Source organism: Bison bison, unplaced genomic scaffold (assembly GCF_000754665.1).
Source record: "Bison bison bison isolate TAMUID 2011002044 unplaced genomic scaffold, Bison_UMD1.0 scf7180017862979, whole genome shotgun sequence".
Lineage (NCBI taxonomy): Eukaryota > Metazoa > Chordata > Mammalia > Artiodactyla > Bovidae > Bison > Bison bison.
This window is the reverse complement of record NW_011493551.1, coordinates 890,767-906,933: the sequence shown is the minus strand read 5'-3', so window position 1 is coordinate 906,933 and position 16,167 is coordinate 890,767. Positions and strand designations below refer to the sequence as shown.

Sequence of the window (16,167 nt, the reverse complement as noted above, 5' to 3'; positions counted from 1 at the left end):
ATATAACCTGCCCAGTGTGTCCCTAAAATCCTAAATCCAGGTTTATTATATTTCTTCATTAATTCATTTAGAGCAAGCTGGACACAATTTAGGTATTTGCTTAATTCCTAAATAAAAGTCTGCTCTCTGTATAGAATATATAGAGTTTATATTCCAATGGGGAGAGATAAATGAACAGCAACAACAAAGTCACATAGTGATAAGTGCTGAAGATAAATGAACATAAAAAGAGACTAGGAAATGACAGTGGGTGAGCACTGTTTTATGACAAGTAGGGTATGCAAAGTCCTGAGGGAGGTTAGGGAGCATGCAGATTTCTGGAGGCTGTGTTCTGGGCAGGGGAAACAGTAAATGCAAAGGCTGTAATAAGAAGGTGCATTTGGAGGGCAGGGGATACCTGGAATGAAGAGATAAATCTCAAAAGCAGTGATCAGTAAGGGTGTAAGAGGATGGAAGTTAAAATGGCAAAACTTATGAAAATCTAAAAACGAGGGGATATATGGATACATATAGCTGATTCACTTCACTGTTAGCAGAAACTAACAACATTGTAAAGTGACTATATTTATATATATTTATTTAAACAATTCACTCATCATTCAAATGAATGTATGCAAAAGGTAATACATTCAAACAGTATAAGACTGTATTCAGTGACTATCAGCTCTCCCTCTCTTCCTTGATCCCAGTTCTTCATCAAGGCAACATTATTACTATTTGCTTTCATTTCCTTCCAGGGATATCCAGATATTTATAACCATGCACGTACATAATCCCAATTACATAATCCCAATTGGTTCCAAATTAGGAAAGGAGTACATCAAGGCTGTATATTGTCACCTTGCTTATTTAACTTATATGCAGAGTACACCATGTGAAATGCGGGACTGAATGAAGCATAACCTGAAATCAAGATTGTTGGGAGAAATATCAATAACCTCAGATATGCAGATGACACCACCCTTATGGCAGAAAGCGAAAAGGAACTAAAGAGCCTCTTGGTGAAAGGACAGTGAAAAAGCTGACTAAAAGCTCAACATTCAGAAAATAAAGATCATGGCATCCAGTCCCATCACTTCATGGCAAATAGATGGGAAAACAATGGAAAGTTACAGACTTTATTTTCATGGGCTCCAAAATCACTGCAGATGGTGACTGCAGCCATGAAATTAAAAGACACTCCTTGGAAGAAAAGCTATGACCAACCTAGACTGCTGCTGCTGCTAAGTCGCTTCAGTCATGTCTGACTCTGTGCGACCCCATAGACGGCAGCCCACCAGGCTCCCCCGTCCCTGGGATTCTCCAGGCAAGAACACTGGAGTGGGTTGCCATTTCCTTCTCCAATGCAAGAAAGTGAAAAGTGAAAGTGAAGTTGCTCAGTCGTGTCTGACTCTTGGAGACCCCATGGACTGCAGCCTATCAGGCTCCTCCGTCCATGGGAGTTTCCAGGCAAGAGTACTGGAGTGGGAGTGCCATTGCCTTCTCCTATGACCAACCTAGACAGCATATTATAAAGCAGAGACATTACTTTGCCAACAAAGGTCCATCCAGTCAAAGCTATGCTTTTTCCAGTAGTCATGTACAGATGTGAGAGTTGGACTATAAAGAAAGCTGAGTGCCAAAGAACTGATGCTTTTGAACTGTGGTGTTGGAGAAGACTTTTGAGAGTCCTTTGGACTACAAGGAGATCCCACCAGTCACTTCTAAAGGAAATCAGTCCTGAATATTCATTGGAAGGACTGACTTGAAGCTGAAACTCCAATACTTTCACCACCTGATGTGAAGAACTGACTCATTTGAAAAGACCCTGATGCTGGGAAAGATTGGAGATGGGAGGAGAAGGGGCCAACAGAAGATGAGATGGTTGCATGGTACCACCGACTCTATGGACATGAGCAAGCTCTGGGAGTTGGTGATGGACAGGGAAGCCTGGTGTGCTGCAGTCCATGGGGTTGCAAAGAGTCAGACACGACTGAACAACTTTATTGAACTGATGCACTTAATCTCCTTGCTCCATTTTGTCACAAATTGGAACACACTACACTCTGTTGTGTACCTAGTTTTTGTCATTCAACATATACTGGTGACCCTTCCATAACAGAACATTCAGAATTCCTTTCAAGACTACATCCTATTCCACAAGATGCAAAGTCAGAAGCCCTGGGCTTTGGTTCTTGGCTGTTGATTTGTTACTTCTTACTGGAGTGGCCTTAAGGCAGGGCAGTTCCTTCCTCCTCTAGAAAGTGAACTGAGTGATGACAGAGATTGCTTCTGACTTTACCATTTTAGGTTCTTTGCTCTTGCCATACACATTTTACAGTTCAGTTCAGTTCAGTCCAGTTGGTCAGTCATGTCCGACTCTTTTCGACCCCATGGACTGCAGCACACCAGGCTTCCCTGTCCATCACCAACTCCCTGATCTTGCTCAAACTCATGTCCATCGAGTTGGTGATGGCATCCAACCATCTCATCCTCTGTTGTCCCCTTCTCCTCCCACCCTCAAACTTTCCCAGCATTAGGGTCTTTTCCAATGAGTCAGTTCTTCCCATCAGGTGGTGAAAGTATTGGAGCTTCAGCTTCAACATCAGTCCTTCCAATTAATATTGAGGACTAATTTCCTTTAGGATGGACTGGTTGGATCTCCTTGCAGTCCAAGGGACTCTCAAGAGTCTTCTCCAACACCACAGTTCAAAAGCGTCAATTCTTCAGTGCTCAGCTTTGTTTATGGTCCAACTCTCACATCCATACATGACTACTGGAAAAACTATAGCTTTGACTGGACGGACCTTTGTTGGCAAAGTAATGTCTCTGCTTTATAATATGCTGTTTAGGTTGGTCATAGCTTTTCTTCCAAGGAGTAAGCATCTTTTAATTTCATGGCTGCAATCACCATCTGCAGTGATTTTGGAGCCCCCCAAAATAAACTCTGTCACTGTTTCCATTGTTTCCCCATCTGTTTGCCATGAAGTGATGGGGCTGGATGCCATGATCTTATTTTCTAAATGTTGAGTTTTAAGGCAACTTTTTCACTCTCTTTCACTTTCATCAAGAGGCTCCTTATTTCTTTGCTTTCTGCTGTAAGGGTGGTGTGATCTGCATATCTGAGGTTATTGATATTTTTCCCGGCAATCTTGATTCCAGCTTGTGCTCCATCCAGCCAAGCACTTCACGTGATGTACTCTGCATTTAAGTTAAATAATCAGGGTGACAATATATAGCCTTGATGTACTCCTTTCCCTATTTGGAACTAGTCTGTTGTTCCATGTCGAGTTCTAACTGTTGCTTCTTGACCTGGATACAGATTTCTCAGGAGGTGGGTCAGGTGGTCTGGTATTCCCATCTCTTGAAGAATTTTCCAGTTTGTTGTAATCCACACAGTCAAAGGCTTTGGCATAGTCAGTAAAGCAAAAGTAGATGTTTTTCTGGAACTCTCTTGCTTTTTTGATGATCCAACAGATGTTGGCAATTTGATCTCTCATTCCTCTGGCTTTTCTAAATCCTGCTTGAACATCTGGGAGTTCACAGTTCATGTACTGTTGAAGCCTGGCTTGGAGAATTTTGAGCATTACTTTACTAGCGTGTGAGATGAGTGCAATTGTGTGGTAGTTTGAGCATTCTTTGGCATTGCTTTTCTTTGGGATTGGAATGAAAACTGATCTCTTCCAGTCCTGTGGCCACTGCTGAGTTTTCCAAATTTTCTGGCATATTGTGTGCAGCACTTTAGCAGCAGCATCTTTTAGGATTTGAAATAGCTCAACTGGAATTCTATCATCTCCACTAGCTTTGTTTGTACTGTTACTTCCTAAGGTCCAGTTGACTTTCCAAGATGTCTGGCTCTAGGTGAGTGATCACATCATTGTAGTTATCTGGGTCACTAAGATCTTTTTTGTATAGTTGTATACAAAATATACTTCTGTGTATTGTTGCCACCTCTTAATATTTTCTGCTTCATTAGGTCCATACTGTTTCTGTCCTTTATTGTGCCCATCTTTGCATGAAATGTTCCCTTGGTATCTCTAATTTTCTTGAAGAGATCTCTAGATCTCTTTGTTTTCCTCTATTTCTTTGCATTGCATTGATCACTGAGGAAGGCTTGCTTATCTCTCCTTGCTATTCTTTGGAACCTTGCATTCAAATGGGAATTTCTTTCCTTTTCTCCTTTGCCTTTAGCTTCTCTTCTTTTCTCAGCTATTTGTAAGGACTCCTCAGACAACCATTTTGCTGTTTTCCATTTCTTTTTCTTAGGGATGGTCTTGAGCACTGCCTCTTGTACAATGTCACGAACCTCCATCCATAGTTCTTCAGTTACTCTATCAGATCTAATCCCTTGAATCTGTTTGTCCCTTTCACTGTATAATTGTTAGAGATTTGATTTAGGTCAAACCTGAATGGTCTAGTGGTTCTCCCTAATTTCTTCAATTTAAGTCTGAATTTTGCAATACAGAGTTCATGGTCTGAGACACAGTCAGCTCCTGGTCTTGTTTTTGCTGACTGTACAGAGCTTCTCCATCTTTGGCTGCAAAGAATAGAATCAGTCTGATTTTGGTATTCACCATCTGGTGATATCCATGGGTAGAGTCTTCTCTTGTGTTGTTGCAAGAGGGTGTTTGCTATGACCAGTGTGTTCTCTTGGTAAAACTGTTTTTTGGGTGTTAGTTCTAGAAGGTCTTATAGGTCTTCATAGAACCATTCAACTTCAGCTTCTTCAGTGTTACTGATTGGGGCATAGACGTGGATTACTGTGATATTGAATGGTTTGCCTTGGAAACAAACAGAGATCATTCTGTCATTTTTGAAACTGCATCCAAGGACTGCATTTCAGACTCTTTTGTTGACTATGAGGGCTACTTCATTTCTTCTAAGGGATTCTTGCCCACAGTAGTAGATATAATGGTCATCTGAGTTCAATTCACCCATTCCAGTCCATTTTAGTTCACTGATTCCTACAATGTCCATGTTCACTCTAACCATCTCCTGTTTGACCACTTCCAATTTACCTTGATTCATGGACCTAACATTCTAGGTTCCTATGCAATATTGTTCTTTACAGCATCAAACTTTACTACCATCACCAGTCACATCCACAACCAGGTGTTGTTTTTGCTTTGGCTCCATCTCGTCATTCTTTCTAGAGTTATTTCTCCACTGTTCTCCAGTAGCATATTGGGCAACTACTGACATGGGAAGTTCATCTTTCAGTGTCCTTTTTGCCTTTTCATACTGTTCATGGGGTTCTCAAGGAAAGAATACTGAAGTGGTTTGCCATTCCCTTCTCCAGTGGACCACGTTTTGTCATAGTTCTCCACCATGACCCATGACCCATGACAGGCATGGCTAATAGTTTCATTGAGTTAGACAAGGGTGTGGTCCATGTGATCAGTTTGATTAGTTTTCTGTGATTGTGGTTTTCATTCTGTCTGCCGTCCTATGGATGAGGATAAGAGGCTTATGGAAGCTTCCTGATGGGAGAGACTGACTGTGGGGAAAACTGGGTCTTGTTCTGATGGCTGGGGCCATGCTCAGTAAATCTTTAATCCAATTTTATGTTGATGGGCAGGGCTGTGTTCCCTACTTGTTGTTTGACCTGAGGCCAAACTATAGTGGAGGTAATGAAGATAATGGAGACCTCCTCCAAAATGTCCCATGCACACACCACCATACTCAGTGCCCCCCACCATGCAGCAGTCCACCGCTGACCCATGCCTCTGCTGGAGACTCCTGGACATTCAGGGGCAGGTCTGAGTCAGTCTCTTGTGTGGTCACTGCTCCTTTCTCCTGGGTCCTTGTGTGCACAAGGTTTTGTTTGTGCCCTCCAAGAGTCTGTTTCCCTAGTCCTGTGTAAATTCTGGCAGCTCTGTGGTGAGGTTAATGGCGGTCTCCCTCATGAGGGCTTATGCCAGATCCAGGTCTGCTGCACCCAGAGCCCCTGCTCCTATGGCAGGCCACTGTTACTTGACATTCTGTAGAGTCCTCTACAATGAGAGAGGCCCAACACTCCTCATAAAGCTCTGATCTCTCAGTTCAGTTCAATTCAGTCACTCAGTTGTGGCTGACTCTTTGTGACCCTATGAACCACAGCACACCAGGCCTCCCTGTCCATCACCAACTCCCAGAGTTTACCCAAACTTATACCCATTGAGTCAGCAATGCCATCCAACCATCTCATCCTCTGTCGTCCCCTTCTCCTTCTGCCCTCAATCTTTCCCAGCATCAGAGTCTTTTCAAATGAGTCAACTCTGCATCAGGTGGCCAAAGTATTGGAGTGTCAGCTTCAACATCAATCCTTCCAATGAACATCCAGGACTGATCTCCTTTAGGATGGACTGGTTGGATCTCCTTGCAGTCCAAGGGACTCTCAAGAGTCTTCTTCAACACCACAGTTCAAAAGCATCAATTCTTCGGTGCTCAGCCTTCTTCACAGTCCAACTCTCACATCGATACATGACTACTGGAAAAACCATAGCCTTGACTAGATGGACCTTTGTGGACAAAGTAATGTCTCTGCTTTCTAATATGCTAATAGGTTGGTCATAACTTTCCTTCTAAGGAGTAAGCGTCTTTTAATTTAATGGCTGCAGTCACCATCTGCAGTGATTTTGGAGCCCCCCAAAATAAAGTCAGCCACTGTTTCCACTGTTTTCCCATCTATTTGCCATGAAGTGATGGGACCAGATGCTATGATCTTCATTTTCTGAATGTTGAGCTTTAAGCCAACTTTTCACTCTTCTCTTTCACTTTCATCAAGAGGCTCTTTAGTTCTTCTTCACTTTCTGCCATAAGGGTCATGTCATCTGCATATCTGAGGTTATTGATATTTCTCTTGGCAATCTTGATTCCAGCTTGTGCTTCTTCCAGCCCAGTGTTTCTCATAATGTACTCTGATCATTATCCAGGTGTAAAGGTTTTAAATTGAAAGTATATCAAGGTGGCCTGAGGTTAAGATGGTGGAATAGAAGGACAACGAGTTCACTTCCCCTTAGGTACACATTGAAAATACACTGACCTGTGGAGCAGTCTCATTGAAAACACCTGAAGTGTCAGAAAGTCTCTTATACAACCAAGGCTGTAAAGAAGGGTCCCTACTAAGTTAGGTCAGTGTGAAGAGAATCAGGACCTGTCCCTCTAGGAGGGGACACAGAAGAGGAGGGGATTACATGGGCTCAGAGAGAGAGAGAGCTTCCCTCTGGAGGGAACAGATTGAACCACATATGGGCATCCCAGTCCTTGGGTCTGACACCAGGAAGAGTCCCCCTAGCTGGTTTGAAAACCAGTGGACTAACAGGAGGGCTTTAAGAAACCTAGACTCTGCTTGAGAAAAGTGCGCCTGTGCTGTTTACTACTGGAAATGGTGAAGGAGGCAGATTGCAACTATCCAGGACCCCAGTCAGTTTCTCATGACCACCCTAGCATGCCAAGCACCCACTCTGGCACCTCTACCCCTAGTGCAGCTGCCCACTAGGGCGAAGGCTGCTGTACTAAGGCGAGTGGGCAGTTGTGGAAAACAGAGTTGTGGAAAACAGAGCTGGGATCTGCATCTGAACGGGGCTTATATTCTCAAATATAAAAAAGAAAAACTACTACTTTATTCTGTTACTTGATTGATTGGTTATTGCACTTTGAATAAAATATGACCTCTTTACCACGGCCTGTGTGATCTGGTCCTTGTCTGCCTCTCCAACCTTATGGGCTACTACTCCTTCTCCATGTGAGTCTTTTTCTGGGCTAGAGGGCTTTGTAATCATAGGTCTCCTCTGCCTGAAATGCTTTTGCTAAAAGTCTTTGCATGATTGGCTTCCTCTTAACTATGGAAGCCACAGATGCCTAATCCAATAGCCACCCTCCTCTCTTCCTCACCAAGAGAATACTGATTTTATTGGGAGAGCAATGGGTCTATTTAAAAGACTTGATCTCCAGCCTCTTTTGTGGCTAGGAGTGATGCAATTCTGGCCAATAAGATGTAAGTAGAAGTTAATAGGCACAGTCTCCTAGAAAACTTTTTAAAAGAGCTAAACCAGCTGCCTCTTCTACCTCCTCCCTCCCTGTCTGCATTTTCTTAATGAAAATGACTGTAAGGTTAGAGCCTCTGTGGTTCCCGGGTCAGCAGACTCAATATCACCTGGGAACTTGTTACAAATGCAAATTCTCAGGCCCCACCCCAGATCTCAGGGAATCAGTGACTCTGAAGGTCAGGCCCAGAGAAGTGTGTTTCAACAAACTCTTCAGGTGATTCCTCTGCATTCTGAAGTTTGAGAGCCACTGAGGAAGAAGACAGAAGTTTCCTTACAGATGGTGACAAAGATGGATGAAGGCTAATGTACTTCTGGCATCACAGAGCTACTGCACTAGAATTGGGCTGCCTCCTTTGCACTTGACAGTTCTATAATCCCTATTTGATTACGTTACTGTGATTAGGTTTCTGTTCCTTGCAACTGAATGCAATTCTAACTGATAAATCATCTTTTAAATCTCAGCTCAAAACATTCTCTCTGTGGAGAGGCCTTCTTCCACTACTCTGCTTATACTCTCCATCCCCATCAAAGTCCTTCTCCATTACACCAACATTTGTGTTTACTTTATAGCACTCATTATACCCTGGAATTATCTCACCTTCTTACTGTTTATTTGCTTATGATCTGTTTTCCTTGTAAGAATGTCTTCACACTGTCCTCTAGCACATACTGAAGTGTCTGGTACATAATGGACGCTTTGTAATTATTTGTGGATGAGGTTGCAAAGAGTCAGACACAACTGAGTGACTGAAGAACAAAAAATTTAAAAATTATACATTACATCTAATATGTACTTTTAAAACAGTCAAATGAAAAAACATAGTTCATTACAATCATACAACTTTTAGGAAAATTTTTGAGAAATACATACACATATTTTAAAATGAATACAATACAGAATATAATGCACACTTGCCTATGAACATTTTCCACCTTACTCTTAAGTGCTCTATCAATTCTAAAACTACAAACAAAATTAACAAAATAGCTATGTAAACATTCAGAATGGCACAGAAATGAATTGCATGAGTTCAGCCTTTATTTGGCAAACTTGTCTTTCCACAGATATCATTTTGTGCTACCCCAATTGATGTGGGAAACTTATTAATAACAAAACCTCCTACAGCATTTAAACACAAACATTCAAATAAAAACAATTCTGATCATTTTTCTGATGCATGCCAGAAGACATACATAACAAAGTGTTAACCTTGCAGGAAAAACATTCTCTTTACCTACATACCCTTTCTTTCTAGTAATCTTGAGTTTGGTCTGAGACTAACATCCTGCAAATAAATGAGGTCTTCTCTGGCCTCTGCAGGTATATTGGGAGAGGGGATTTAGGTTGAGGGTTCCCTGAGGATGAATTTGGGGTTTTTGCTCTCTGCTTCTCTGGGAGTGAGTCAAGGAGCCCCAGTGCTACTACAGTGGGAGAAGTGAAGCTTCTTTTTCTTACTTTAACCTCATATAAAATTGCTCTCATAAACCTTTGGAAATCTATCCTTTGATTAAAAAATAAGTTGTTATGTAACATTTAAATAAACTATTTGAACACTTTTCTCAATGAAGTACAGAACAATCAAATACAATAAAGTACAGTGTTTTCTACTTATATCCCTATCCACTCTTTCTTGAGGCCCTGGAGGGGTCTCCTTGGGGCACCATTGTAAAAGAAAAGCAGCAGAAAGTGCCAGAGGCAGAATGGGGAGCTGCTCATTAAGTTAAAGAGGACTCTGAGATTCGGGTAAGACCTTTATCTCCCTTTCTCACAAAATTAGGAAAGAATTTAGGTAGTGTTTCCTGAGAGTCCCTTCTAAATACTTGGAGGTGAAATGACTTTAGGTCAGTAGTATATAAAGAGAAAACTTTTAAGAAGCCCTCAGAAGCTGTCCTTAACCCAACATGGCATATTTCCTTCTTATTCTTAACCAGTGAAATAATCTTTTATCTCATGGGTTTCTATTTGAATAACTCCTGCCTGGAATTCCATCAGAACCATCATCAAAGTTATCAGTCTCACTTTAGTAATGACAGCATTCTGTAAGGCAGGGTTCTTATTCTTAACTGGTTAAGAGAATTGCCTGGGAAGCTTGTTTTAAATAATGTAGGTTCTTGAGCTGTACTCTCAGAGATCCTGATTCAGTAGGTCCTGGATGGGATGTGGGAACTTGCATTTTCAATAGGGCTTTCCAAGTGATTTTGATGGAGGTGGTGGGACCCCCCCCCACACCAATTAGAGCAACACTGGCTTTACAGAGAGGCCAGAATTGCTTCTTTCCCAGAATAAACCTACTGTAGACAGTGACCCCAGGAGCCAGACTTTCCAAAGGGTCCTCCTTGATGAGGTCTCTGATGAGGAGGTCATTTATACTTGTCTCCAGAAACTCAGGCAGTGAGTCTTGTCCCCTACTCTATAAGTGAGCCAAAAATTGGACTCACGCTTGTCTGGAATTGAGGATAAACAGAAAAATCCCAAGCATCAGAAACATCTGTCTTCTGGTTGGGGGCCCATGTACCATCTTCTCCTTCTATCTTTTTCCTTTTCACTGATGTCGAGCTAATGAAGCCAAATAGACCCACACAGATAATATGTTGTTTGGGTAGGGGTGAATGTACACAGCTAGAGCAAATTCTGTCTGTGGAAATTCAGAAGAATGAATTCCAGTTTGATACACAGCATCAATGACTGACTGTACATCAGTGTATGGCATCTGGATAGGAAATCCTGTGACCTGGACCAAAGACAATAATACATAAACCCACAGTACAATCATGCAGGTGGTTGGGAATTACTGTATGAAAAGAGATTACAGAAGCCTCAAAGAAATGGAAGTCATAAAATAATAATAATAATAGTTATCATTTTGTGGGTGTTTACCAAGTTCTAGGGGACTTCCTCATTGGCTCAGCAGTAAAGAATTTGCCTGTGACAAGAAGACACAGGAGACACCACAGGTTCACTCCCTGGGCCGGGAAGATCCCTTGGAGGAGGGCATGGCAACCCACTCCAGCGTTCTTGCCTCGGAGAATCCCATGCAGAGGAGCCTGGCAGGCTCCAGTTCATAGGGTCACACAGACTTGGACACAACTGAAGTGACTGAGAATGTACTATGTTCTAGGCACAGTGCTAAATACTTCACATATATGATTAATCCTCAAACAACCCTTTGAGGCAGGTTTTGCTATAACCCCACTTTATAGAAAGAGCAGCAGAGCCAGGTCTGTCTAATGCCAGAGGCTACACATTTAACATTCCACATACCTGCACTTTTTCTGCAATGACAAAGTGCCAACAAGGAAAATTCTTGGTCATATAAATGATTTAACAGAGCATTTTGGAAGAATTTATTTCACATTGATTTACTTTATATTTATTGGTATCTATGACAGGATTGGAGAAGGCAATGGCACCCCACTCCAGTACTCTTGCCTGGAGAATCCCATGGATGGAGGAGCCTGGTAGGCTGCAGTCCATGGGGTCGCTAGGAGTCGGACACAACTGAGCAACTTCACTTTCACTTTTCACTTTCATGCATTGGAGAAGGAAATGGAAACCCACTCCAGTGTTCTTGCCTGGAGAATCCCAGGGATGGGGGAGCCTGGTGGGCTGCCGTCTCTGGGGTCGCACAGAGTCGGACACGACTGAAGCGACGCAGCAGCAGCAGCATGACAGGATTGGGCTTCCCTGGTGGCTCAGCTGGTAAAGAATCCTCCCGCAATGTGGGAGACCTGGGTTCAGTGCCTGGGTTGGGAAGATCCCCTGGAGAAGGGAACAGCTACCTAGTCCAGTATTCTGGCCTGGAGAATTCCATGGACAGTATAGTCCATGGGGTGGCAAAGTGTTGGACATGACTGCAGGACTTCCACTTTCATTTTCTCTGATGACAGGATTAAAGGATATGGGACATGGGTCTCATGTAAAATTACCTATTAAAGAATTTACAAAGGACAATCATAAGCTGCTTTCAAGCCTCAGATTGATTACTTTTCTGATCTTTAAATCTCTTCACGTGCTCTTCCCTTGTGACTGCATAGTACACTATCCTTCCCTAGTTTACTTAATAAATTACACTGCAGTTACATATTTTCTGATCTAACAAGACCACTGTCTCTGTGAATGCTCAAAATGTTATCTGTCTCACTTACTGTCATAACCTCAAGTGAATGGCACAATGATTGCCACATGGAATACAAATAATAGTTAACATTTAGTAAGTGTTGGGTGCTATGGTTAAGCAACTCAATCCTCACCACAACCACAAAATACCTAACTATTTTTATCTTTGTTTATCTTGTGCAATAGGGTAAGAACGTATAAAGAAGTTGAGTAATTTGGTCAAAGTTAGTGAGTGGTTGAGCCAGGATTTGAACCCAAGCTGCAGGATTCAGTCTAGATTTATGAATCTGTGTTATTAAACAGCAGATAATTTTACAAAGGAACTCTAAGTTTAAAACCTTGTCTTATACTTAATAATACTTTGCTTATCTATTTACCCCCTAATTCAATTAAAAAGAAAGCAAAACAAAACAACTACCTCCCTATTCATGAATAGTGCCTGCAGACCCCTCCCTGGCAGCCTAAGTATCAACTTTCAACAAATAGCTTCCTTTCCTCTTCCCAAGGCTTTCTCTCGGGGACATTTTCTGATCTCCAAGATGGAAGGGGGAAGGAATATCACTCTTGGGAGGCTGGGGCTTCCAAAAACTACTCCAACAATTCATAGGCAAGAGGAGGTGAGAGGATTCTCAGAACTCAGGATTCTCAGAACTCAGGGGAAGAAAAGAAGGACTTTACACCAAATGCCTACCATGTTTGATTATGGACTTGAGTTTGATAGGCCTTTTTACATGAAGGATGATGTCAAATGTGCTGGTGAATATACGAGAGGAGGTTAAAACAGAAGTCCAGGCTATGATGTATAAATTTGAGAATACTTTCCATATGGAAGGTATTAAAGTTTGCCTGAAGTCCTCTTGCCAGAACCAAGGACAGGGAATCCATCCTATTACTACCATCTAGAGATCATTTCTTAGTTTTTAGTTGCAAGTAATTTCCTTTTGGGCATCTCTTTCCAAAGTTTGTGGTTTGTGTATCATAAAACTGATTCCAAGAAAATGTCATGCAATCTGGTCACAGTACTAGTTATTCACTACATTTGAAAAGTCTCAGTCTAAACATAAGTGGATTTTAATGACATACCATGTATAACATGAAGGTGAAGTGAAAGTCGCTCAGTTGTGTCTGACTCTTTGCGACCCCATGGGCTATACAGTCCATGGAAGTCTCCAGGCCAGAATACTGGAGTGGGTAGCCTTTCCCATCTCCAGGGGATCTTCCCAACCCAGGGATCGAACCCAGGCCTCCCTCATTGCAGGCAGATTCTTTACTAGCTGAGCTACAAGGGAAGCCCAATGATCAAGATAAAAGATATCTCAGGGGTTTTTAAGATTACGATCATCTGGCAATTAACATCATAGGTAAAACAAATGTCATTAATGCATTAAATCATATACAAACCCAATAAAATTGTAGTAGTCTTTCAAATTCACTCTCTTCTTCAGATGAAACAAAGCTTCCAGTACCAAGTTCTAACTTAGGAAGAATCTGTCGTAAAATGAAAGTACACTGTCTATTCCAACGTGTCGGCTGTTTAGGCCGCCATTCCATTATTTTACACTTCAGAGTTCTTTCGATCCTAAGGTAAGAATGCACAGATCATTTTATGATAAATTACAACTCATGTAATAAATGTGAAAAAAAGTTTCGTCACGTTTACTCAAGTATGAAAATAATACTTTGGGGTAATGCCCTGGGGGTTTCTTGCATTAGTAAGAATGCAACGGTCATCTTACGATAAAATACAACTCATTTAATAAATGCGAAACAAAAGAGTTTTGTTGCATTTACTCAAGTATGAGAATGCTATTTTGTGGGGATTTCCCTGGTGGTCCAGTGATTAAGAATCTACCTTGCAATGCAAGGGATGCAGGTTCAATCCCTGGTCAAGGAACTAAGTAAAATGAGTAAGATGCCCGAGCGCTCTGGAGCCCGTGTGCTAATACTAGAGAGGCCGTGTGCTGCAACCAAAGATCCTGGATGACCCAACTCATGCTGCGACTAGGACCCCACACAGCCAAATAAATACAATAAATTTTTAAAATATATAGTCATTCACAATTTAAAACAATGATACATTTTTGATGTAGGAGAAAACCAGACCTCCATGGTGAGGGATATCTGCCATCAACCATATTAATCTGGTTTGGGAGAGATCAGGCTCTTGCTTGGCTTGAGGAAGCAAGATGCTTCCTGGGGTAGCCAGCAATTAGTTCTCAAAGACACTTCTTTCTTCCAGTTCCCTGTGTGTAGATAGCTGCCTACTAGGTGTGATTTGCTACCATCTGATTACTGGGTTGGCATTCTTGTTCTCCAAGACCCTCCTCTGACAAAAGATGTCTTGTTTCCAAGAAATGCTTTATAAAAATCCAGGTATCTTGTCTGGGGTAGCGTTAGCAGGAATGGGGTTATTAGATCAGTTAATCCAGCAAGTGGAATTGGGAGGAAATGAGACACTGAGCTGATCAGTATGATGATCAGTTTCCCCTGATCTGATCATTCCCCCCAAATGTATGCTCTACGCGAGCAGGGAGTTTCACCTACCTACCCCGCCTCTGAAACAGTGCCTGCTGAGGAACTGTTCCAGGGAGGAAGTGGAGCCCAGTTGAGCTGGTTGGTGGAAAGCCTTTTCTCTGCAGAGGATTATTGTGTGCTGGGCCTCTCCTTTTGGCTGAGTCTAATAAAGTAAGTGGTTCTGAGTTTGCAAAGAGTCTCAGTCATGGCTACACACCAGAATCACCTGTAGGATTCTATCAAAATACTGCACTATCCTCCAGATAGTGGCTCAACAGGTCTGATCTTGGACTCTGGCACCTATATTTAGTTCCAGAAGCAATTCTGATGAAAACTAAAAGTTGGAGACAATTTCCTAGTGCATTTTTTCCTTTTATTTTTTTTGGTTAAGAGCTGGGGAAGAAGAAGGGGAGTAAGAGGTGGGGGTCATGTGCTAGTGAGAAAAGGGAGTGGCAAAATGCTTTTTGTCCTTTTCTGTTTTGATTAGTTGGTAGCGGCTTACATGCCAGCCTGCTGTGTCAGCATGAGTCACTGGAAGTAGTCAGATCTAGAAGCTTCTGACATATCTGGAGTAGGAGCAAGGTCTGCTGCGAAGGCTGTGACACTTTGGGCTTGACTGAGCAACTCCTCAGGGTGTGTGTGTGTGTGTGTGTGTGTGTGGAGTATGTGTATGCGGGTGGCTACCAGGGACAGTACTGATATTTCTACTACCAGCTCAGATGTTTTGACCATACCCCTGTTGTTCTTTCAAGAAGTGTTAGCTATAAGGCTCAACAGGTGTCTGTGTTGAGAACTTCCCAATAGCAGCCCACAATGTTGTCCAGATGCAACTGTATTTAACTTGGCATGTTTTTTCAAGGAGTATTGTGGATAGCAGAGGGGCTGATTTTTTTTTACACAAGGGCCAAGAGGCAGATGACTCAATGGAACTATTAAATCTCCATTTCATGCTTCTGTTGCTGAGTCTAATGGGTATTTTGAGAGACTGGGTAACAGGACTGAAGGGTGGCTGAATGGGAGATTAGGGAGAAAACATGATAATCATAGCATATAAATAGAGATCATACCTGTTCTTTAGATCTTCTACCATGCTCTTATTAGTATCAGAATAAATTATTTCTTCAGGCTGAAATACAGAAACCTGAAAGTGAGAAAAGATTCTAGGGAGGCCATCTTGATATCAGTCACCCCTTGGAGTGCTGATCATAATGCGGGCGGGCAACCTAAACCTGTCTCATGTGGCAGAAACACTCAATAATAGGGGCACAAAGCTAACACAGATCACAGCGTTTCCTTTGACTTTATTTTTTTTTTTTTTTTTAATTTTTAAACTTTACATAATTGTATTAGTTTTGCCAAATATCAAAATGAATCCGCCACAGTTATACATGTGTTCCCCATCCCGAACCCTCCTCCCTCCTCCCTCCCCATACCATCCCTCTGGGCCGTCCCAGTACACCAGCCCCAAGCATCCAGCGTCATGCATCGAACCTGGACTGGCAACTCGTTTCCTACATGATATTTTAC

The 16,167-nt window shown here is 42.1% G+C and overlaps 1 protein-coding gene across 1 annotated transcript in view; it reads right to left on the bottom strand.

Moving 5' to 3' along the window:
- Nucleotides 1–16,167, bottom strand: part of CC2D2B (coiled-coil and C2 domain containing 2B) — a 26,572-nt gene that overhangs the window by 2,377 nt on the left and 8,028 nt on the right. Inside the window, exons 2-4 of the mRNA XM_010833108.1 lie at nucleotides 15,708–15,766; nucleotides 13,528–13,705; nucleotides 10,133–10,420 (exon numbers count right to left, since the gene is read on the bottom strand). Coding sequence (XP_010831410.1) covers nucleotides 10,133–10,420; nucleotides 13,528–13,705; nucleotides 15,708–15,766 — 525 coding nt within the window. The remainder of the gene's footprint in view (nucleotides 1–10,132; nucleotides 10,421–13,527; nucleotides 13,706–15,707; nucleotides 15,767–16,167) is intronic.